Below are 22,640 nucleotides of genomic sequence, written 5' to 3' on the forward strand. Positions count from 1 at the left end.
AGTAGGCATTTGTCGTTTTGCTGGAAGCCCGAGAAAAACTGAAACTACCTCGAAGACCAAATGAAAATAATAAACGCTACAATATAAAAGCATGACATACATATAAAACAAGACAAGAAACAGAATGAAAAGAAGCTATACGGTGTTGAATACCATTTGTAAAACTCTTAACTTTCTTCACAACACAACAAAAAAAAAAACAGGGACAAAAAATCCCTACCCATTTGTGACATGGAGATAAACTGAAAAACTAAAACTCCTACCTACCTACCCATTTTTTGAAAAACAATTGTCTGAGAACCAGAGAATCGATTTGATGTGGCCTTAGTGTTTCACAAATATATAAAATGTTTATAGATGTTGATAATCTTAGTACAAAGTGAAGATAATATATGATTACACCAATTATCAGCTCTGATTGCACATACAGTTAACTCAAGAATTTTCGCCACTCAATTCATCGCCATTTTCATTATAACACCGCATTTTCCTATTTAAAAGAACATTTTTCCTATTACTTAAAATTCTTGTTTTAAAAAATGCCAGATTCGTTATCGCCATTTGCCAATTTTGATTACAAAAGCCTATATCAAAGTGATAATTATCTAGATAAATCGCCATTAGTGCACATGGTCAGTGAAATGATAAATTGGTCAATATTGATTCTGTTGAATTTCGAAGAAAGTAAGCAAATCATGACATACCACAGAAACCATCCGAAATGTACACAACAGGAAATGACCAATCATTCTACTGTTGTATGGGGAAAGTCCATAAAGAGGAGGACAATTGGTTGATTTTTTGGCTGCAAAGGATGAAATTATGTCGACCCTGGTCCAATTAATGACAGTTCACCTGCCAAGAAACGGCCTTGCAGTGCGCCAAATTTTGACACTGGACAAGGTTTTTAAATAACTTGGAACATACTGCTTATGTGTGTCTTGTATATGTATTGTTTTGAGATGAAGCCTTGACATTGATAAAATTATTTTAATCATGTTAGACAATTTGAAAACATATTTATGAAATATTTTTACATAAGTATTGTAAGTAAAGGAAAGATAACGTTTACATTCAATAATAGTAACTCTTTCTCTTCAAGATGGCGGAAATTCAATTCATCACCAAATTCGTTATGATGCCATAAATTCAAAAGAACAAAAAGTGGCAGTTTATCAAGAGTTAGCTGTATTTTAAATGCTCTAAAATAAGTACACATGTAGTATCATGGTGTTTTATTTTGTCCACACCTGGGGTGATGCACAGGATTTTATTGATCAACAATTAAATATGTTCCAATCATATCAGAAATGATATTAAAGTATCCGATCCATAAAACCCCCATTTTTTTCCAATAATTAATTGTTATGTAATACAAAACTTGGTATCAAATGAAAGATAATTAATATACATACACAGTGATTCACCAAAAGAATTTTCAAAATTGACAAGACATATAAGAAATATCTGTTGATATAGAAATTAACATTAATCCCTATGAGAAAAACACATTTCTGACATATAAAGTCAATTAGAATATAATTTCCAAAGAAAGTTCATGGTGAAAAGATTCCTATTACCATTATCTTTCAAAATATGCGAAGAAAAGGTCACCATACAAATTATGAAAATATTTAATTTTTTCTACATTTCTACAAGGGGAGATAACTCTGACCAAAAAAAATCTAATCCACTATAGATAGATGTGGCATCATCTACTCTCTCTGCCATCTTTATCTCACTAAAAATCAGGCATTTTGTTTTCACAAAAGATTTAGTGCTACAGATATTGACTTTTTGTGAAAATAAATGCTTTTATGGATCGGATACCTTAAGCAAACGTCATCAAATGCTTATGTTAACTGCATTATGCTGATAATGTTGCAGCTGCAGACGCTACAATCTTGTATGTATTTGTTTTTCGTAAAGATGCATTTTTTAATTTCAGACGTTATTAGAGACCTTGGATAGGCGAAAAGCCAATTCCAGAAAAATGCGAAGCTACATTTCACTTCGTGTAAAATTAAATTTCATTGAACAAATCGCCATGATGAAAACATCTTGGAATTCCAAAATGGAGATCTCTCACAAAAAAGAGACCATAACGATTATAGTATGTTTTTGATTTCTTATAAGATTGGTCAAGATGGCAGAAAGATAGTTAAAAGACTCCCAGAGGCAGTCTTACTGAATAATCATGTTCATCTGGTTCTTTGGTACTTTTTTTTGGTTTTTTTTGTTGTAATATTTTGCATACCACCAATTTCTACAAAAGTACATAGTTAGGAGAATGTGATTGTCTAATCCCATGCCAGATACAGGGGTGTACAAAAGAGTTGCGTGCTTCTGCCATCTTGCCCATTCTAAATGTTTTTCTGTGTTGTAAGGGACTTGTCTTTTGTTGTTTTCAGCATATGGAAAAGGTTATGAAACATCGGCAACAGCAGTATTTTGAGTTCAGAAAGATTATTGCCATGCGAGCCAAATATTTCTTCATAGTACTGCTTAATAATAGGAATTATACAGGGAAAATGAGCTTTAATCACTCAAAGGAAACACTTGAGATGAATGTAAGTTTCGTTTGGATGCTGTATATGCACTGATTTTAACTATCTTTATATTTAGCCACATTTTCACCAAAAAATAGGTGCTGTATACCAGGGAAATTGTCCCCGTTTTATTTCCACTCATTTTGTCCTCATCCTAAGTGTGATGTTTTTAAATCTGTTTAAATTTATAAAGTGTGACAAAATCGTTTTCCAATCTGTGTAGGTGAAAATAACATGATGTAGATATTTCATAGTATAAATTTGGGTGTCCACTAAATTTCAGCCCAAATATCAAGGTTATGGTAGAAATGTTGTAAGTGGTATATCAATTTTAGAAAAAACAGTTGAAATCAATGCATTTTCATCCAAAACATTCATTTATCTATGTTGCAAATCCATCAGTTTTGTTGCAAATTTAAAAAAAAAATGACAAAAAACAAGTCCTTGCATCATAGCTGTTTGATAAGAAAATCAAGAGCACACACATCAAGCAAAATGATTAACATTATAAGAGAGTGGTGTTTGATGTTTTTGCTCGCCTATTTAATGAAGGGTAAAGATTGTGCTGATAATTTCACTAATTTTCTTGCATCTTTCAAAATATGTAGGAAATTGGGCTGAATGCAGTATGTCATACACGAAATGCATGCATCCTAACAAATAATTGATATAAAATGTTATTTGATTGTGTTCTTCTCAATCTGTGCACTTTCATAATTATGATAGTAATAAATGTAGTTCTCTTGATTCAACAATCTGAATCCCTCCCAGCTGAGGATGAAGGAGGCTTGCATGGGTCTTGGTCTCTGTGTACAAGTTGTAAATATTTCAGTTTTGATTTAATGCAGCGCTGACTGTAATTCCTCCTGATTTGATAGCCCATCGGACTTAATTTTACACAGAATCTGAAATAAAAACACATACAGAATCATGCACACAGTTAGGCCAGAAAAAACTAATAGTGTCTCAGGCCCCTCTGCATCCATTGAGAAGGTACTGCATTAAATTTTTTTTTTTTTCAATTTTGTTTATGTAAATGAAGTAACTATGTTGTTAAAGATATTTGTATAAAGTATCTTTTTCATCAAATGAGAATTGAATGCAAGCTCAGTTATGTGCAAGTGTTTAAGAATAATCGTATACAATTGATGGTAAGTAATGTGTAACACTATTTTTTGAAGAAGAAAAAAATAAAAATTTCATTGCTTACTCTATATACTATAAATCAACTTTAATTCACAACTACTTTATTTCGCGTTTTATCAGTGGTGAACTGGTTCATGGGGACTAATTTTCACGACTGAGGTTATCTTAAACAAATACAAGAGACATTAATGACTGGTTCACAGCGAGAAATATTCGCAATGATTAGGTTCTCACTATTCTAGTGAAAATTTCTTGCTTGCAAAAAAAAGTTGGCTTTTCAGTATGAGAAAGAAAAGGTAACTCTTCTACAGTCAACAAAAAGGAAAGATAACTCATGCTACAGCCAATTTTAAAAAACTGCCTGCCTCATCAAAATTTTTGGCCTGAGAAACTATTGGTTTTTTTGTTGTTGTTTTTTGGCCTTATTTCACTCTATCTGTGTATGTGAACTTGCAATTTAGACAACTTTTTACACTTTATATTTCGCTGTCTTTTTACGTGTGTGAACTTGTAATTTAGATAACTTTTTACACTTTTTGTCATCTATTCTTGCATGTTTAAGGGTAATTTAGATAACTTTTTACACTTAATATTTCTCTGTCTATCTGTGTATGTGAACTTGTGATTTAGGTAACTCTTTTATGACTTCCTGCAGGTCCAGCCGACCACGATGGCTGGAGAAGGAGCACGGGACATGCGCTCACTGTCTGGGGGCGAGAGGTCCTTCTCCACGGTCTGTTTCATTCTGGCATTGTGGGATGCCATGGAGTCACCGTTCAGATGTCTGGATGAATTTGACGTGTTCATGGTAAAATATGAACTTCTCATTGTCCTAGTACTTTTAAAGGGGCATGGACAAGATTTGAGCAGAAAACTTTCAAATTTTATTTTCTCATTTCTAATGGTCAACCAAAATTTTAATATTGGTTGTTCAGTTACAAGTGAGATACAGCACTCACTCTTTGTTATTTAAACAAGGCTCGTGCCATGTTTTTGTTTACATATAGATTACTTGATAGAAAACATATGTTCAAAACAAAATGAGATGTAACAAACACTAGAAATTATTTAATTGTGTTCAGAATTAACTTGTAAATTGAAAAAATCTGCTTTAAACAAAACTTTTACTAGTATATTTAACCTATATAAACAAAAACATGGCACGAGCCTTGTTTAAGTAACAAAGAATTGTAAGCTCTGTATCTCCCATATACCTCGACAACTGACATTCAAATTTTTGCTGACCATTAGAAATACCTTAGTTAAGCATTGTAAACATTAAAAATGGAAAAATAAAATTTGAAAATTTTCATCTCAAATCATATCCATGCCCCTTTAACATGTGTATATGCAGTAAAACACATTTATAATGAATTTGGGCTTATTGGGATAGTTATTCCTCTACAAGAGGAAAATAATGAAACTTCATTGAATGAAGTTTGGTTTTAATGAATTGTTTTTGGCTAGCCCTGGAGGTTCACTATACCTGTTTTACTATAAAACGAAGTTTGGTTATAACAAACTGGTTTTCGCTAGCATGGGTTTTTTCCAGTAACCGTATTTTACTGCATAGTGAAGTTTGGTATTAATGAACTGTTTTGCACTATAACTGTTTTACTGTATAATGAAGTTTGGTTATAACGAACTGGTTTTGCTAGCGTTGGAGGTTTGCTATAAAAATATTTTACTGTATTATGAAGTTTGGTTATGATAAACTGGTTTTGCTAGCATTGGAGGTTTGCTATAATGATGTTTTACTGTATAATGAAGTTTGGTTATAATGGATTGGTTTTGCTAGCATTGGAGGTTTGCTATAATGATGTTTTACTGTATAATGAAGTTTGGTTATAATGGACTGGTTTTGCTAGCATTGGAGGTTTGCTATAATAATGTTTTACTGTATAATGAAGTTTGGTTATAATGGACTGGTTTTGCTAGCGTTGGAGGTTTGCTATAACGATGTTTTACTATATAATGAAGTTTATGTACAATGAACTGGTTTTGCTGGCTTTGGAGGTTCTCTTTACTGTATTTTACTATATAATGAAGTTTGGTTATAATGAACTGTTTTTTGCTGGCTTTGGAGGTTCTCTTTACTGTATTTTACTGTATAATGAAGTTTGGTTATAATGAATTGTTTTTTGCTGGCTTTGGAGGTTCTCTTTACTGTATTTTACTGTATAATGAAGTTTGGTTATAATGAATTGTTTTGGGTTTTTTTTGCAGGTTTTGAAGGTTCTCTATATCTGTATTTTACTGTATAATGAAGTTTGGTTATAATGAACTGTTTTTTGCTGGCTTTGGAGGTTCTCTTTACTGTATTTTACTGTATAATGAAGTTTGGTTATAATCAATTGTTTTTTGCTGGCTTTGGAGGTTCTCTATATCTGTATTTTACTATATAATGAAGTTTGGTTATAATGAATTGTTTTTGCTGGCTTTGGATGTTCTCTATACTGTATTTTACTATATAATGAAGTTTGGTTATAATGAATTGTTTTTGCTGGCTTTGGAGGTTCTCTATACTGTATTTTACTGTACAGTACATGTAAATTTTATTCTGTTGACTTCCACGTGTAGTTTGCAACTTTTTCACTTATGCTTTTTATTGTCAATTTCAAGTACTTAAATTACTCTCCAATTCTATTTGCAGTGTATGTTTAATGACATGATTCATCTTTCGTGACTTCACAAATTTCTGTTGTTAGATTATCCACAAGTATTTAATATCAGAAATGTGTCACATTGAAATGTTATTGATGTTCCATATTCCAGACATAGATATACAGTGACAGAAATAAGTATATATAGAATGGACAGTAATGTTTTGTCTGTTCTACAGGACATGGTCAATAGAAGAATCTCCATGGACATGATGATGGCAGTGGCCAGAAACCAGAAACATAAACAGTTCATCTTCCTCACTCCTCAAAACATGAGGTCAGAATTCAGACATAATTTACATCTTAGTGTTCCATAGAATGTCAGATCTAACAATTCACAGATGTAGTGGCTGTTATAGAATGTCAGAGTTAACAATTCACAGATGTAGTGGCTGTTATAGAATGTCAGATCTAACAATTCACAGATGTAGTGGCTGTTATAGAATGTCAGAGCTAACAATCCACAGATGTACAGTACACGACACGAGTTTTATGCGTGTTCCACGCAACGCGGTGGAATAAATTTGCCCCAAACACGGTGGACCTTTAAAATTGTCGGCACCTTTGAAGTCCTATTTTTCCCCGCGAGCAAGACATTGAAGTCCACGGAGGATCTCCGTGGATGCCACCGCGCATCTCCGTGGATGTCACCTGTACCTCCGTCGATGCCACCGTGTACCTCCGTGTGATAAAACAAAGAAATAATTTCCGAAATGATTCGCCCCAAAAACCTTTTCGCTTAGCCAGCATGCCTGCCCCCACCCCATTACTTATTTTGAAATTAGCTATCAATCATTCAATTCTTGTAATTGTTGTTTAATGATACGTTGGTGTTTTCCGTACATATCCGTATGTAGACTTCCCTGCAGACGTTCACACCTTTTTATGAAACGCCCCAATTCTTGACATCCTGTATATAAACACCTGTGTCATCCCTACCACTCGTCGGTACATTGTTTCACGGCACATGCAGCACAATTTCACCAAATAAAAGAAGGGTCATGAACAACGACAATCACATGCCAGGGGGGACTCATTCATTAGTCCTAACGCGGACCAGCCGAAAAATTCAACATGTAAAAAAACCAAAATGGGAAATAAAAAACAATATCAGAATGAAAGGGGATGGATAATTAATCAGAAAGAAATTGTACTTTCAAGATTTATATTGAACGTATAAAACTTCCCATATATGCATACATTCATGAATATTATAATCAATGATTACCAATGCTCTCTCTCTCTCTCTCTCTCTCTCTCTCTCTCTCTCTGTTGCTTTCATTGTCTAATGCATCTAAAGATTAAATTAAAGATTTTAATAATCGATAGCATTAGTCCTAACGCGGACCAGCCGAAAAATTCAACATGTAAAAAAACCAAAATGGGAAATAAAAAACAATATCAGAATGAAAGGGGATGGATAATTAATCAGAAAGAAATTGTACTTTCAAGATTTATATTGAACGTATAAAACTTCCCGTATATGCATACATTCATGAATATTATAATCAATGATTACCAATGCTCTCTCTCTCTCTCTCTCTCTCTCTCTCTCTCTCTCTGTTGCTTTCATTGTCTAATGCATCTAAAGATTAAATTAAAGATTTTAATAATCGATAGCATATATGAATAAAAGCAAATAATCGTTAAGTCATTTCTGTTTATATTGATATTAGTCTTTTTTTTCATGAACTAGTTGCATTTGACATCGAGGATTTACATCCTTAAATATTGATTACAAGCACGTAGAATCGGAGAGGGTGTAATTTGAAAACTTGAAAGTTAAGGATTTAGCCTTGTAGCTTGTAGCGACCTACCCACTGCACGATTTAAGAAATTGAAGTCAGAAGGGGGAATTGAGACAATTTCAGACTACTACACCCCCCCCCCCCCCCCCCCCCCCCCCCCCCCCTCATTTAAGGTTTTCGTAATCGGACAATTTAAGCACCATTTTTGTTGTTATTTTATTGCTTGTCAAGAAATTTACACAACTTAACTGGCAACATACCCCTTCTGATACATTGAAAAATATAAGTAATGTTAGCACGGGGCTCTATAAAGTTCAATCTGCAGTTTGGTCATACTTCGTCATTCAATAACTTATTTAAAATAAAAAAATGTTTGTCGGGTTAGCGGTACTATGATGTATGACTATAACAATGACCTGTGTATAACTTTACATTCCATGCAAATTCGAAGGGATTTTCGCCTCAGTAGAACAATGGGGGTCAGCTAATCCGTGTATTTGAAATCAACAGAAGTGCTTAGCTTCTTGCGGAAAGTGTGAAATATATTGAGTCGGCGCAAGATACCCGTGATCTTAGACTAGATCTGATATCGCGCCGACCCAATATATTTCACACTTTTCATAAGAAGTCAAAACCCAAACTAGCTAACCGTAATTTAGTTATACTGTGACAAAGACCCTAGGAATTTGCATGGTATATACTTATTATACAAAAATCATTACATTATTCAGACACTCCCGATGAACTTTTTTTTTTTATGAAAACCTCTATCAAAGTACATCGAACATAAGTCTCGGTCAATTGTAATTAACTCGGGATTTTAAAAATAAATCATTCGATGGTTTGTATTTTTGCTTCTATTAATTACGTAATAAATTAATTCCAATTTGTTAATCATCGACAATGCTCTAATTTCTATATTGGATCAAGTTATATTTGTCAAGATGCATATTTTAAAACACAATATGTAGGAAGTAATTATGTTAAACAGCGCATTTGTCGGAGAGAGAGAGAGAGTTGTACATGTATGTTTTTCATTTACTGATTATACTAATTCGCATTCAAAACAGGAATTGCCTGCTAGTACGCATTATTTAAACATAGAATTTAAGAATATTTTAATGAAGAAAGAAGACTATTAAAGAAAAAATTTCAAAACCAGGTTTTCTTAAAAACATAATATATAGTGTTTGGTATCGTTGGAATTGGCTCAAAATGCTGAAAAACACTATAAGTATCAGGAGGGAAAATATTGACATTTTTTTCTTTTCTTAAAATTCCATCTTGATTATTTGGCCTGCGGCACATTTTCACATCTCCCGCAAGGCGCCCGTGGCCAGAACAAAGCTCTTAGCAGCTATGTGTATTCGCAAATAACACACACGGTGGAAAACGGAGGACACGGTGTATCTCCGTGGATTTTCCACCGTGGTCTTTCCACGGTGGGGTGTATAAAACTCGTGTCGTGTACTGTAGTGGCTGTTATAGAATGTCAGAGCTAACAATTCACAGATGTAGTGGCTGTTATAGAATATCAGAGCTAACACTCCACAGATGTAGTGGCTGTTATAGAATGTCAGATCTAACAATCCACAGATGTAGTGGCTGTTATAGAATGTCAGAGCTAATAATTCACAGATGTAGTGGCTGTTATAGAATGTCAGCTAACAATCCACAGATGTAGTGGCTGTTATAGAATGTCAGAGCTAACAATTCACAGATGTAGTGGCTGTTATAGAATGTCAGAGATAACAATTCACAGATGTAGTGGCTGTTATAGAATGTCAGCTAACAATTCACAGATGTAGTGGCTGTTATAGAATGTCAGAGATAACAATTTACAGATGTGGTGGCTGTTATAGAATGTCAGAGCTAATAATTCACAGATATAGTGGCTGTTATAGAATGTCAGCTAACAATCCACAGATGTAGTGGCTGTTATAGAATGTCAGAGATAACAATTCACAGATGTAGTGGCTGTTATAGAATGTCAGCTAACAATTCACAGATGTAGTGGCTGTTATAGAATGTCAGAGATAACAATTCACAGATGTAGTGGCTGTTATAGAATGTCAGCTAACACTCCACAGATGTAGTGGCTGTTATAGAATGTCAGCTAACAATCCACAGATGTAGTGGCTGTTCTAGAATGTCAGCTAACAATCCACAGATGTAGTGGCTGTTATAGAATGTCAGAGCTAATAATTCACAGATGTAGTGGCTGTTATAGAATGTCAGAGCTAACAATCCACAGATGTAGTGGCTGTTATAGAATGTCAGCTAACAATTCACAGATGTAGTGGCTGTTATAGAATGTCAGAGATAACAATTCACAGATGTAGTGGTTGTTATAGAATGTCAGAGCTAACAATCCACAGATGTAGTGGCTGTTATAGAATGTCAGATCTAACAATTCACAGATGTAGTGGCTGTTATAGAATGTCAGAGCTAACAATCCACAGATGTAGTGGCTGTTATAGAATGTCAGAGATAACAATCCACAGATGTAGTGGCTGTTATAGAATGTCAGAGCTAACAATTCACAGATGTAGTGGCTGTTATAGAATGTCAGAGCTAACAATTCACAGATGTAGTGGCTGTTATAGAATGTCAGAGCTAACAATTCACAGATGTAGTGGCTGTTATAGAATGTCAGAGCTAATAATTCACAGATGTAGTGGCTGTTTTGCTGCCATGTTGTAATATACTATGTAATGGATATTTTATTTTTTGCAGTTGAAAATTTTTCCAATTTGATCTCTAAATGGTAGCAAATTATATTCTGTGTTTCCAATTTCTGCGGTTGCATTATACCTATATGCATACATATATATTTTGCAATTGTAATTTTTGCGGATTTTTTCTATCTGCAAAATTCTAGAAAAAATGGACAACCGTAGAAAAATATCAACTCGCTACAGGCAAATCAACAATTCATTCCTTTGTTTGTTTTTTCTTTTGACAGTAAACTTGGAATTGAGATAGAAAGTCGTAAGATTTTTTGGATGCCGGATCCAGATCGGGGTCAAGGTGTACTGCCATTCGAACCAATCCATAACGAACAGGAGGAAGAGGATGGTGACTGATGTTAATACAGTAACCATGGCTACGGCCTGTGAACTCTAGTCAGAATCCCCCAATGTGTTCAGTCAGATTAGTTTGGCTTGCCCACTTACATTCCAAACCGTGGTTGTGTGCAGCATTTTCATTGGATTACTTCATTGTTGATTATTAGTAACTGTATTGAAAGTCCTATTTCCATTAGATTTGACTTCTGTGTTATGCTTTTTGATTGGATGTGTAGTACTGTGAATGAATAAGGAAGTTCAATTGCTGCTGTTGATGCAATAGAATTTGTATGTCGTTATCCTACTGTTAAATCTTGTAAATTGAGACAGTAGTTTTTATGTTCCCATTTCTTATACAAGAACAGTTCTAGTGCTAATATATCTCGGCTAGCTGGAAGAATAGTACTGACCTGTAGCTGGGAGAATAGTACTGACCTGTAGCTGGGAGAATAGTACTGACCTGTAGCTGGGAGAATAATACTGACCTGCAGCTGGGAGAATAGTACTGACCTGCAGCTGGGAGAATAGTACTGACCTGCAGCTGGGAGAATAATACTGACCTGTAGCTGGGAGAATAGTACTGACCTGTAGCTGAGAGAATAGTACTGACCTAATGTTAAACTTGACTACACCCTATGAATGTCCTTCAGTTTTATCAAGAGAAAGCTTTTATGTGATCATGAGATTTTGTTTTCTCAATTTTTTTTTAGACTAGCTGTAGACCTCGGCTCTAACCTTGAATTGTAAATCATTGCATGTATACATCATCATAAACTTAAATATTCATTATTCAAAGGTCCATGATGTATAGTAAACAGAGAACTCAGTGCCTGTTTAATATTGTTTAACTCACGACAACAGATTGTATAGTAAAAAGTTAACCCAGTGCCTGTTTAATATTGTTTAACTCACGACAACAGAGTGTATAGTAAAAAGTTAACCCAGTGCCTGTTTAATATTGTTTAACTCATGACAACAGATTGTATAGTAAAAAGTTAACCCAGTGCCTGTTTAATATTGTTTAACTCACGACAACAGATTGTATAGTAAAAAGTTAACTCGGTGCCTGTTTAATATTGTTTAACTCACGACAACAGATTGTATAGTAAAAAGTTAACTCAGTGCCTGTTTAATATTGTTTAACTCACGACAACAGATTGTATAGTAAAAAGTTAATTCAGTGCCTGTTTAATATTGTTTAACTCACGACAACAGATTGTACAGTAAAAAGTTAACTCATTGCCTGTTTAATATTGTTTAAATCACGACAATAGAACATTATAACATGATACCTGTGAGGACAGAAAGTCGTAAATTATTTCTTCATCTCCCACAGATGGTTAATTTTACAACTTCACACCTTACCTCATTGTATTCTGTATGTTTTCTTGAGTTCTGTATAATTTGAATACTGGACAATAAGTCTGCGGCGGTGATCAGTACATATAATGCTTCACCTCCCCGTGCATAAAATACTCCCATCTTGTTTGTAGTTGGTGCTCATTCAGTGTTTTGTCATCGAGCTCTATTTTATCATGATGTCACCATTGGAATAAATTTTGTTACAGTACCTAGTGTTTCTTTGTTATGTGCATGTAATTGTAATGCGGAATTATTTTGGATGTAGGGTGGAATTCTGTGGTTTTATGGGTACTCCTCGCGTTCATCAACAGTAAAATATATAGTGGCCTCTACTGATTCAGTTCTTAATTTTTATATTTCCTTCAATGCATGGATCTTATTCATTTCACAAAATTGCGTGTAGCACCTAAAGCTAAAGAAATGTCAAAGTAAATGAAAATTTCTCATCAGATGTAAAATTACATGCAAACAAAATGTACCTTCATGAAATGAGCCACTTCGCTTAGAAGCCTAGTGGGGCATAGGAATTTACTTAATTGATTTAAACAATATTTTATTTTAAAAATGAATAGGATTGGGCAGCAGGCACAGGCTATTTTAGCCTCTCCCTAGGAGAGGGCATACAGATTTACAAAAGCATTCTATATTGATTAAATTTCAGAACAGTTTACGCTTATAGATTTACGTGATAATAAAGTATCAGACTTGTTACAGAGATATGTTCTGAAGCAAAAAAAAAAAACCTGTAAAGTTTTAAAAATTATTAAGTGGCTATTTTGATTTAATTAAGGAAATTAGCTCCTGAGCTTTTGCGTACAACTGTGCAGGATGCTAGAACTAAGTATTTACTGGTTCAATATTGATCACATTGGTGCAACATATTACACATCTATTGCTGAACCCTATCCAGTTGAAAAATTTTGTGTCAATTCAAATTTTGAAAGGGTTTGACAGGTACTATATTTTGTGGTGGAAGGATTCACTAATCAAAAAGTTCTAATTCTGCATGGTATTGCAGTTTCTGTTTCATCCAATTTATCGTCTATTTTTATACCCCTATACGTGTATTTCAGTTTTATAATTTATGATACAGGTAGTTGAGACTTGGAACTAGTTCAAATGTTTTAATTTATTAACTTGGTTGATATATTTTTCCAAACAGAACACCAATTCTTAAAAAAGTTTTAATTGATATACTCGAAATTTTGTATAAAAATTCAGTATTTTTTCTAATAATTCAAAATTTTTATCTCCAATCCCCACTTTTTTAAGTTGCATTTTAAACTGGAAGACCAGACCTTGAAAATTATGTAAAATTTTAGAAATTGACATTACTCCTAATATGTTCTTTTAAACTTTCAATTTTGATATCATGAAGTTTTTCGTATCTCAAGTGCAAAAAGGTCATTATTTCCTTTACTAGTATTTTTTTTTTTTTTTTGCATCTGTAGTGTTAGAGGACATGATTATGTATCTATTTTATGTAATGATTGATTTGTGTTGCTTATGTTGTGTTGACACTAACATAAAAATCAAGTTTAATTGAATAAATTTTAAGTGCAAAAACGTCATGTGTAGAACATTATAGCTCAGTAACAAGTGTTGCGACCCCAGTTTTTCTTCTTAACTTCCTAATTCTCCTTCAAAAATTAGAAATCAAAACTACACTTCCCAAAAAATTGACATTACTCCAAATGTCGGGTGCGAACCTCTTTAAGCAGTTGATATATATATAGCTATAATCACTTACATGTATTAACCAATATATATGATCTGGTCCTGACTCATTAATCAGATTTGGTTATTTTGACTCATTAACCAGATGATTTGGTTATCTTGACTCATTAACCAGTATATGACCTGGTTATCCTGACTCATTAACCAGTATATGACGTAGTTATCTTGACTCATTAACCAGTAGATGATCTCGTTATTTTGACTCATTAACCAGTAGATGATTTGGTTATCTTGACTCATTAACCAGTAGATGATTTTGTTATCTTGACTCATTAACCAGTAAATGATCTCGTTATCTTGACTCATAAACCAGTAGATGATTTGGTTATCTTGACTCATTAACCAGTAAATGATCTCGTTATCTTGACTCATTAAGCAGTAAATGATCTCGTTATCTTGACTCATTAACCAGTAGATGATCTTGTTATCTTGACTCATTAACCAGTAAATGATCTCGTTATCTTGACTCATTAACCAGTAAATGATCTCGTTATCTTGACTCATTAACCAGTAAATGATCTCGTTATCTTGACTCATTAACCAGATGATTTGGTTAACTTGACTCATTAACCAGTAGACGATTTGGTTATTTTGACTCATTAACCAGATGATTTGGTTAACTTGACTCATTAACCTGTAGATGATTTGGTTATCTTGACTCATTAACCAGTAAATGATCTTGTTATCTTGACTCATTAACCAGTAAATGATCTCGTTATCTTGACTCATAAACCAGTACCGGTATATGACCTGGTTATCCTGACTCGTTAACCAGTATATGACGTAGTTATCTTGACTCATTAACCAGTAGATGATCTCGTTATCTTGACTCATTAACCTGTAGATGATTTGGTTATTTTGACTCATTAACCAGATGATTTGGTTAACTTGACTCTTAACCTGTAGATGATTTGGTTATCTTGACTCATTAACCTGTATATGATTTGGTTATATTGACTCATTAACCAGTAGATTATCTCGTTATCTTGACTCATTAACCAGTAGATGATCTTGTTATCTTGACTCATTAACCAGTAAATGATCTCGTTATCTTGACTCATAAAACAGTACCGGTATATGACCTGGTTATCCTGACTCATTAATCAGTAGATGATCTCATTCTCTTGACTCATTAACCAGTAGATGATTTGGTTATCTTGACTCATTAACCAGTAGATGATTTGGTTATCTTGACTCATTAACCAGTATATGACCTGGCTAGGGGGTTATAAAAGTTGGCTCGGGCTCCAGCTCCAACTCTAGCTCGAATTCAAAATCATACTCCGAGGAGTACGTGGTTAGATTCTGTAACGTGCCGGGCGTCTACCGTGTGTCTAGGCTCGTGCCCGGTTCACCCGAGTTTTATTGAACAATGATAATCCCTGTCTGGAGTACAACTAGTTGCAATATATACATATATTATTGACACCTGTCTGGTGCTTAACGAAATACAACAAGTTAAACAATTTACAAAATATACATATATTCTATACACCTGTCTGGTGTCCTGAACCCCTGGTTATTCAACTGGTCTTTAATTTAAACAACTTGTCTTGTAAGTCACTGGCCTAACCACTTGCATATGCCAACTGTCTATAGCCACTTGCATGGGCCAGTTGCATATGACACTTGCCAATTGCCACTTGCATCAGCCAGTTTCAATGCCACTTGCATCAGCCAGTTGCAATGCCACTTGATATATAGCCACTTGCCGTATTATGCCAGTTGCATATCAAAAACCCACAGTGCTAATGATTCTAACACTGGAAATGAGATACGTTTTAACTATAGCTATGAATCACTTACTCACAAGAGCACCAATGTGATACTGTCAATAACTATCGTCTACTTCTATCATTTAGACAACGAACGAACCCTGGATCCAAGTGGCTGCTCACTATGTATGTGTTCCAGCATTCACATATTAACAGGCTACAAGACTCTACATACCACAATCTAATTAGGGGGTTTAAAAAGTCTACCTGACTATCTACATATGCATAACTATTTTTGTTTGTTTTATTCTTTTATGATATTAATTCTTGTTAACTCTTTTTAATCAACAGACACATTAATTACAATATTTACAATTATTTTTGATTATACAGTAAAAGGGAGATAATTCACTGTCTGTTTCAATTCTAAGGTTATAAAACATTTCGAGTATGTACTCCTAGGAGTACTTACTCCAGTTTTCGAGCTCATACTCAAAACTTTTTTTAATTGCACAAGCGGCCTTTTTTTAGACTTCTTCCGTAATGGCGGCGCCCATGTGTTTCAATCTCTCACCAGAGGGCGTTACGCTACGCTCCACAACACCTCTGTTATCGTCTAATTTACAAGAATTTTGTAAAACAGAGCGTCTTTGAAAATAAAATAAATCTGCATCATTTTCATAAATAAAACATACATTTATGAGTTAAAAACACATTGGTAGGTATCGAAACGCTGTATTACGTTAGTGCAACCTCCATATTTATGGAACTATTTTGTCTTGTCAAATGTATTATTTCACTTTCGCTTAGTAACTATGGACTCTACATTAAAAAAAAATAGCGAGATTATAATGATGAAAATCTGACATTGCACAAAGAACAGAAACGTGCCTTTCTGTTGGAGTCAAAGACGTCATTTTGTCCATGCGAGATCATATGGTTAGCCGAACTATTTATCAGACGATAACAGAGGTGAAAGTGAAGCTTGCGTAGCGCGCCCTCTGGTGAGAGAATGCCATGTGTTTATGTTGACGGCAGTTCACAGCAATATTCCAATCCTTATAAGAGTTATTTAGTGCCAGTACTTTGCTAAAACGTTCTAAATGTTTTTTAAAAAGAAATATTCGTTGAATAAGATGTAATTTCTGTAAAATATATATGCATGTATATTACCATTTTTACTGTGTTTCATGTATATATCATAGACATTTACAACATAAAATTTCGCTATCGTCTGCAGAGCTGTAGCCAGTGGCGGATTTACAATCCCTGAAACATTAGATACTTTACTATTTTCCCGTTCGCTCTCCGTTTACAGTTTTGCGTTCACCGTTCACAAATCGCTCACCGTGCGTTCGCCGTTACACCAAAGTGAAAGGATCGATCTTCATAGCAAAGCAAAAATGAAAAAGGAACGTGTGCATAAGAGTGAAAGTAAACTTTAATTTTCTTATTATATCAGAAATTTAATTTATAAAGTACAAATGTCAGGATTATCAACTGTGAAAATTCAAGGAAAATTGCAGATCACTCACCAAAATAGAATAAATCATTTTCATTTTATTACAAAACATAATTATTGTTTGGTTTAAAAGTGGGGGGGGGGGTTAGTTCTGAATGAGAGAAGAATGTAAGAGCCTGCAGTTATGAATTCAACCCTTATACATGCGCACGTTGCACGGGACGAGTGCTGGTACATGTACAAAAATTACAGTTTCTGACAGTCAATAAATACCTCACATCCCCAACAATCTCGTGTGTTGGTGTTTATCACAGAGTAATGATATGCGTCTAGTGCGGTAAAGATCAAACGCCTATAGATCCTTACTGCCGCTGGCTAGCCTACTTGTAGGTGAAAGGGAAAGTAGCGAAAGCAGAAATCTCGCCCCGCCAGTACATAGCCTCTACATTACTTAGACTCCTTCAAACGCCTCCTCGGGGCAACACACGGAAACTTGGGTCTAGCACTCAAGGCTAACATGAAGGGGATCTCGGAGTAGTAAGGACCCTAGAGGTGCAGAGTGCAGGCCCACCTGCGCGTGGACATGTCCTGGCTCTCACCAACCTTGCCCCATCTATGGGTCAAATAGTTCCACTGCCTCGTGGATGGCTTTGGCAAGTCAAAGGCTATGGAAGAAAATCCAGAAAGAAAATCCGTGTAGATGAACACGAAAGCAAGGGAACGCAATCATCTAAGGGAAGGACAACCCCAACAGAAAACCACTGGTCCTCCGAGTTCAGGGGGTTATGCTTAGGGCCAGCAACCCTAACATGTTAAACAAAAGACGCTACAGAAACCTTAACCAGAGAACAAAATGATGGAAGAAGGATTGACACCATTCAGGACACTGGAAGTATGACGGGTGAATCATCCATCCCGATAGGAGATGTCCTTCGACCGAAAATAACCCGTAGAGTGGGCTGCTGGAACGTGCGGACCCTCTACCAAACAGGAAAACTAGCACAAGTGGTGAGAGAAATGGAGTATTACAAGATCGAGCTCCTAGGAGTTAGTGAAGCCAGATGGACAGGTAGTGGATCAAAACAACTAGTATCAGGACATCAGATACTCTACTCTGGAAGAACCGACGACCATCATAGCAAAGGAGTAGCCATTATTACAACAAAGGAGGTCCACAGAAGTCTTTTAGAATGGAAACCTGTGAGTGAGCGAATAATAACAGCAAGGTACAACTCAGTCTTCGCCAAATTGACTGCTGTGGTTTGCTATGCGCCAACAGATGATGCAGAAGATGAAGAGAAAATATCTTTCTATGACAGCCTACAAAAGGTAGTAGACGACACACCATCTCATGATGTTCTGCTTATCCTTGGAGACTTAAATGCTAAAGTTGGAAAATGCAACCAAGGTAAAGAAACCATCATGGGCCAGCAAGGAATAGGAGAATGTAACAACAACGGAGAGAGACTATGTACTTTCTGCCAAGAAAACGACCTAGTAATTGGTGGAACTATATTCATGCACAAAGACATCCATAAGACAACATGGAACTCACCAGATGGTCATACAAAGAACCAAATTGACCATATTATCATCAACAAGAGATGGAGAAGTAGTCTTCTCGATGTGGTTGCAAAACAAGGGGCTGATGTGGGAAGTGACCACTCTTTAGTACTGGCAAAAATCAAGTTAAAACTGAGGAAATCAAGGAAAAAAGATCAAAGACCACCTCCAATCAACATCCAAAAACTCAAAGATACAAAAACCCTGAGATCTTTTCAATTAAAAATCCAGAACAAGTATTCAACACTCATGGAACATCCTGATGAAATCGATATGGAAACTTTTAACAAAGTATTAATAGAAAATAGTCAACAAATACTTGGCCCAAAGAGAAAGAAAAAAGAGGAATGTATTTCAGATAAAACATGGAAAATAGTAGAAGAACGAAAAGAGAAGAAAAGTAAAATCTTATCCACAAAATCTAAGAGGCAAAAGGACCAACTCCAGGCAGAATATCGGGCTATTGACAGGGAAGTAAAGAGGAGTGCAAGAGCTGACAGAAAGGCATACACTGAAAAGCTAGCTTATGAGGCAGAACAAGCAGCTTCTAAACAAGACATGCAGACCCTCTATCGAATTACAAAAACATTAGCAGGCAAATTTAAGTCATCAGAGCTACCAATTAAAGACAAACAGGGAAATGTACTATCAAAAGAAGAAGACATACTGAAATGCTGGAAGGAACATTTTGAAGAAGTATTTAATATGAAAGACCCAGAGAACGAGGCAATAATATTACCAGCCACGGACACATTAGATATTGATACTGATCCACCAAGTATAGAAGAGGTAAAAAAGGCAATCACCAAACTTAAAAATGGAAAAGCTGCAGGCATTGATCAGATACATGCAGAGCTCCTCAAGGCCGAAGAATACTGGACACCTACAATTTTGACAAATATCCTACAGAAGATCTGGGAATCAGAAGAAACACCATCCTTCTGGAAAACTGGCCTTATAGTTAAATTACCAAAGAAAGGAGACCTCTCAAATTGTAACAACTATAGAGGAATAATGTTGCTTTCTGTTACCATGAAGGTTCTAAGCAGAGTGATACTGGACAGAATTGCAGAAGTAACAGATCCCTTACTGCGTCAAGAACAAGCAGGCTTTAGGAAAGGGAAGTCGTGCGCTGATCAGATATTCGCTCTCAGACAAATTCTAGAACAAAGCAAATGGAACTCCCCATTATACATCAATTTCATTGACTTCACCAAAGCTTTTGATAGTGTTAATCGCCTAGCCCTAGAAAGAATCCTTCATCATTATGGAATCCCAGATAAAATCATCTCCATCATCAAGATGCAATACACTGAACTTAATGCCAGAGTTATCTGTGGATCAAGCCTATCAGAGGAGTTTAAATTGACGACAGGAGTGAAACAGGGATGTCTGCTCTCTCCTCTTCTCTTTACCTTCTGCATCGACTGGATTATGCGAAAAACAACTAGAAGCAAACGAACAGGGATTACTTGGGGTATGACAGAAGTACTTGAAGACCTTGATTTTGCGGACGATATTGCACTGTTATCTCACCGTCATCGAGACATGCAAGAAAAAGCCACCCAGCTCGCAAAAACAGCTGAAACAATTGGCCTTCATATAAACACCTCCAAAACTAAGATCATGAAGGTCAATACCATATCAGAGGAACCTATCTCCTTAAATGGCACAAACATCGAAGATGTCACCAACTTCCCATACCTAGGAAGTAAGATCACCACTGATGGGGATTCAGAGGCAGATGTACAAGCTCGCATTTCTAAAGCCAAAGGAGCGTATGCTGCTCTGCGGAACATCTGGAGGTCAACAAAGTTTAGCACCAACACCAAAATTAAGATCTTCAAGAGCAACGTGCTTGGGGTCCTACTATATGGTGCTGAATCTTGGAAAGTAACCAAGTCTATTTCCAACAAGCTGGATGTATTTCAGACCCGATTTCTCCGCAGAATATTGCGCATCTTCTGGCCTAACACCATCTCAAATGACGAACTGTACAAAAGGACAAACACCACTCCTCTATCCCAGACGATCAGAAAGAGAAAATGGCTGTGGATAGGACATGTATGCAGAATGTACCCAAATTCCATCCCAAGGGTTGCTTTGAAATGGTCACCAACTGGCAAGAGAAAGAGAGGAAGACCAAGAGAGACCTGGAGAAGATCGGTGGAGAAAGAAATGAAAGATAACAACTGGAGTTGGGGACAGGTCCAGAAATAGGCGAAAGACAGACCAACATGGAAGTCTCTGGTGACGGTGCTGACAAGCACGAAGAGGACTAAGCAAGTAAGCCAACAATCCCCCCCCCCCCCCCCCCCCCATATCAATTTTTGCATTTACAAGTTTGGGTAAAAGCACAATTTATTATTATTATTTTGTCTCACTTCACAAGAATTTTACACAAGTCATCTTTTTCCTTACCCCCCCCCCCCCCCCCCCCCCCCCCCCCCCCCCCCATCTTAAAAGGGTAACTTGATGCTACATTTCAATGAATGCACGATCGTGTCAAACTGATTTGACAAGTATTTCTAATTATTTTACGCTTATGTTTATGAAAGATATTGTCAGTAAATGTATTTACTCCTTTCCCCAACATATATAACTTTTGTATCGTTTGGCCGAGAGGTTAGAGCGTTCGCCCCGCATGCGGAAGGCCGGGGTTCGATTCCCGGCCGCGACAGACCTAAGTCGTTAAAACAGGTAGTTTCATCGCCAAACGCTCGGAATAAGATGTGAATGTCACGGGTCCTCGGAGATGACCTCAAAAACGGATGCTAAAAACCCTCACTGCTCAATGGCCGTTAGCGCCGAACATAGGCCTAAATTTGAAGCCCTTCACCGATCTTGGTGACATCTCCATATGAGTGAAATATTCTCCAGCGAGAGGTTAAGCAAAATACAATCAATCAATCAGTCTCTAATATAAAGATGTAATTTTTCTCGTACATTTCTTTCTCACATATAATATACGTGTAGTTCAGTATACAATAAACAGTTTTATCCGCATCAAATATATACAAATATATATTGCACAATCTTAATGTAATTCATGGTGACATTATTTTGTACATACATTAATTCTCAGATTACTTCCTCTGTTCGATATACTGTACATGTAGTTGCAATATAGTGAATTACACAATTAAAATGTACGTGGGAATGAACCTTTTGTACTATTTAGAAGCGTTCAGGCATCAACACGAGGTACCTATACCACCCTTTTTACGATCATTTCATGAGAAATAGACATACAGATGTATTCAGAACTGTAGAACATTCAGTTCCCGAATCGATTATATATATATATATATATATATATATATATATATATATATATATATATGATTAAAAAATATGAAAAGAAAACACAGAAATATATATATATATATATATATATATATATATATATATATATATATATATATATATATACATATACATATATATAATGTGAAAAATTGCCTCAGTATCCAGTAATCAATAGGTTAAAAAAAAAAACGGACGCTGAGGCAATTTTTCACATCATTTTTTATTACCGGACACTGCAGTCTGATTAAAATCAGCACCCCTTCTCCTATCGTCGTCGATAGGAGAAGGGGGCTGGTTTAATACAATCTGCGGACACTG

The 22,640-nt window shown here is 35.5% G+C and overlaps 1 protein-coding gene across 4 annotated transcripts in view; it reads left to right on the forward strand.

Annotated features, from left to right (window-relative positions):
* The window catches only part of LOC125669490 (structural maintenance of chromosomes protein 6-like), a 50,135-nt gene extending 37,391 nt beyond the window's left edge, over positions 1–12,744 (forward strand). For 2 of the 4 annotated variants that reach the window (XM_056163674.1, XM_056163675.1), the window contains exons 22-25: positions 1,949–2,113; positions 4,351–4,503; positions 6,538–6,635; positions 11,072–12,744. In XM_056163674.1, the coding sequence (XP_056019649.1) occupies positions 1,949–2,113; positions 4,351–4,503; positions 6,538–6,635; positions 11,072–11,192 (537 nt within the window). In that variant the 3' untranslated portion in view covers positions 11,193–12,744. Of the gene's footprint in view, positions 1–1,948; positions 2,114–2,411; positions 2,571–4,350; positions 4,504–6,537; positions 6,636–11,071 lie in introns of all 4 variants that reach the window. The other 2 variants (XM_056163676.1, XM_056163677.1) reach the window with 1 other exon arrangement.
* Positions 12,745–22,640: the final 9,896 nt, after the last annotated feature.

This window comes from Ostrea edulis, chromosome 4 (genome assembly GCF_947568905.1).
Source record: "Ostrea edulis chromosome 4, xbOstEdul1.1, whole genome shotgun sequence".
NCBI lineage: Eukaryota > Metazoa > Mollusca > Bivalvia > Ostreida > Ostreidae > Ostrea > Ostrea edulis.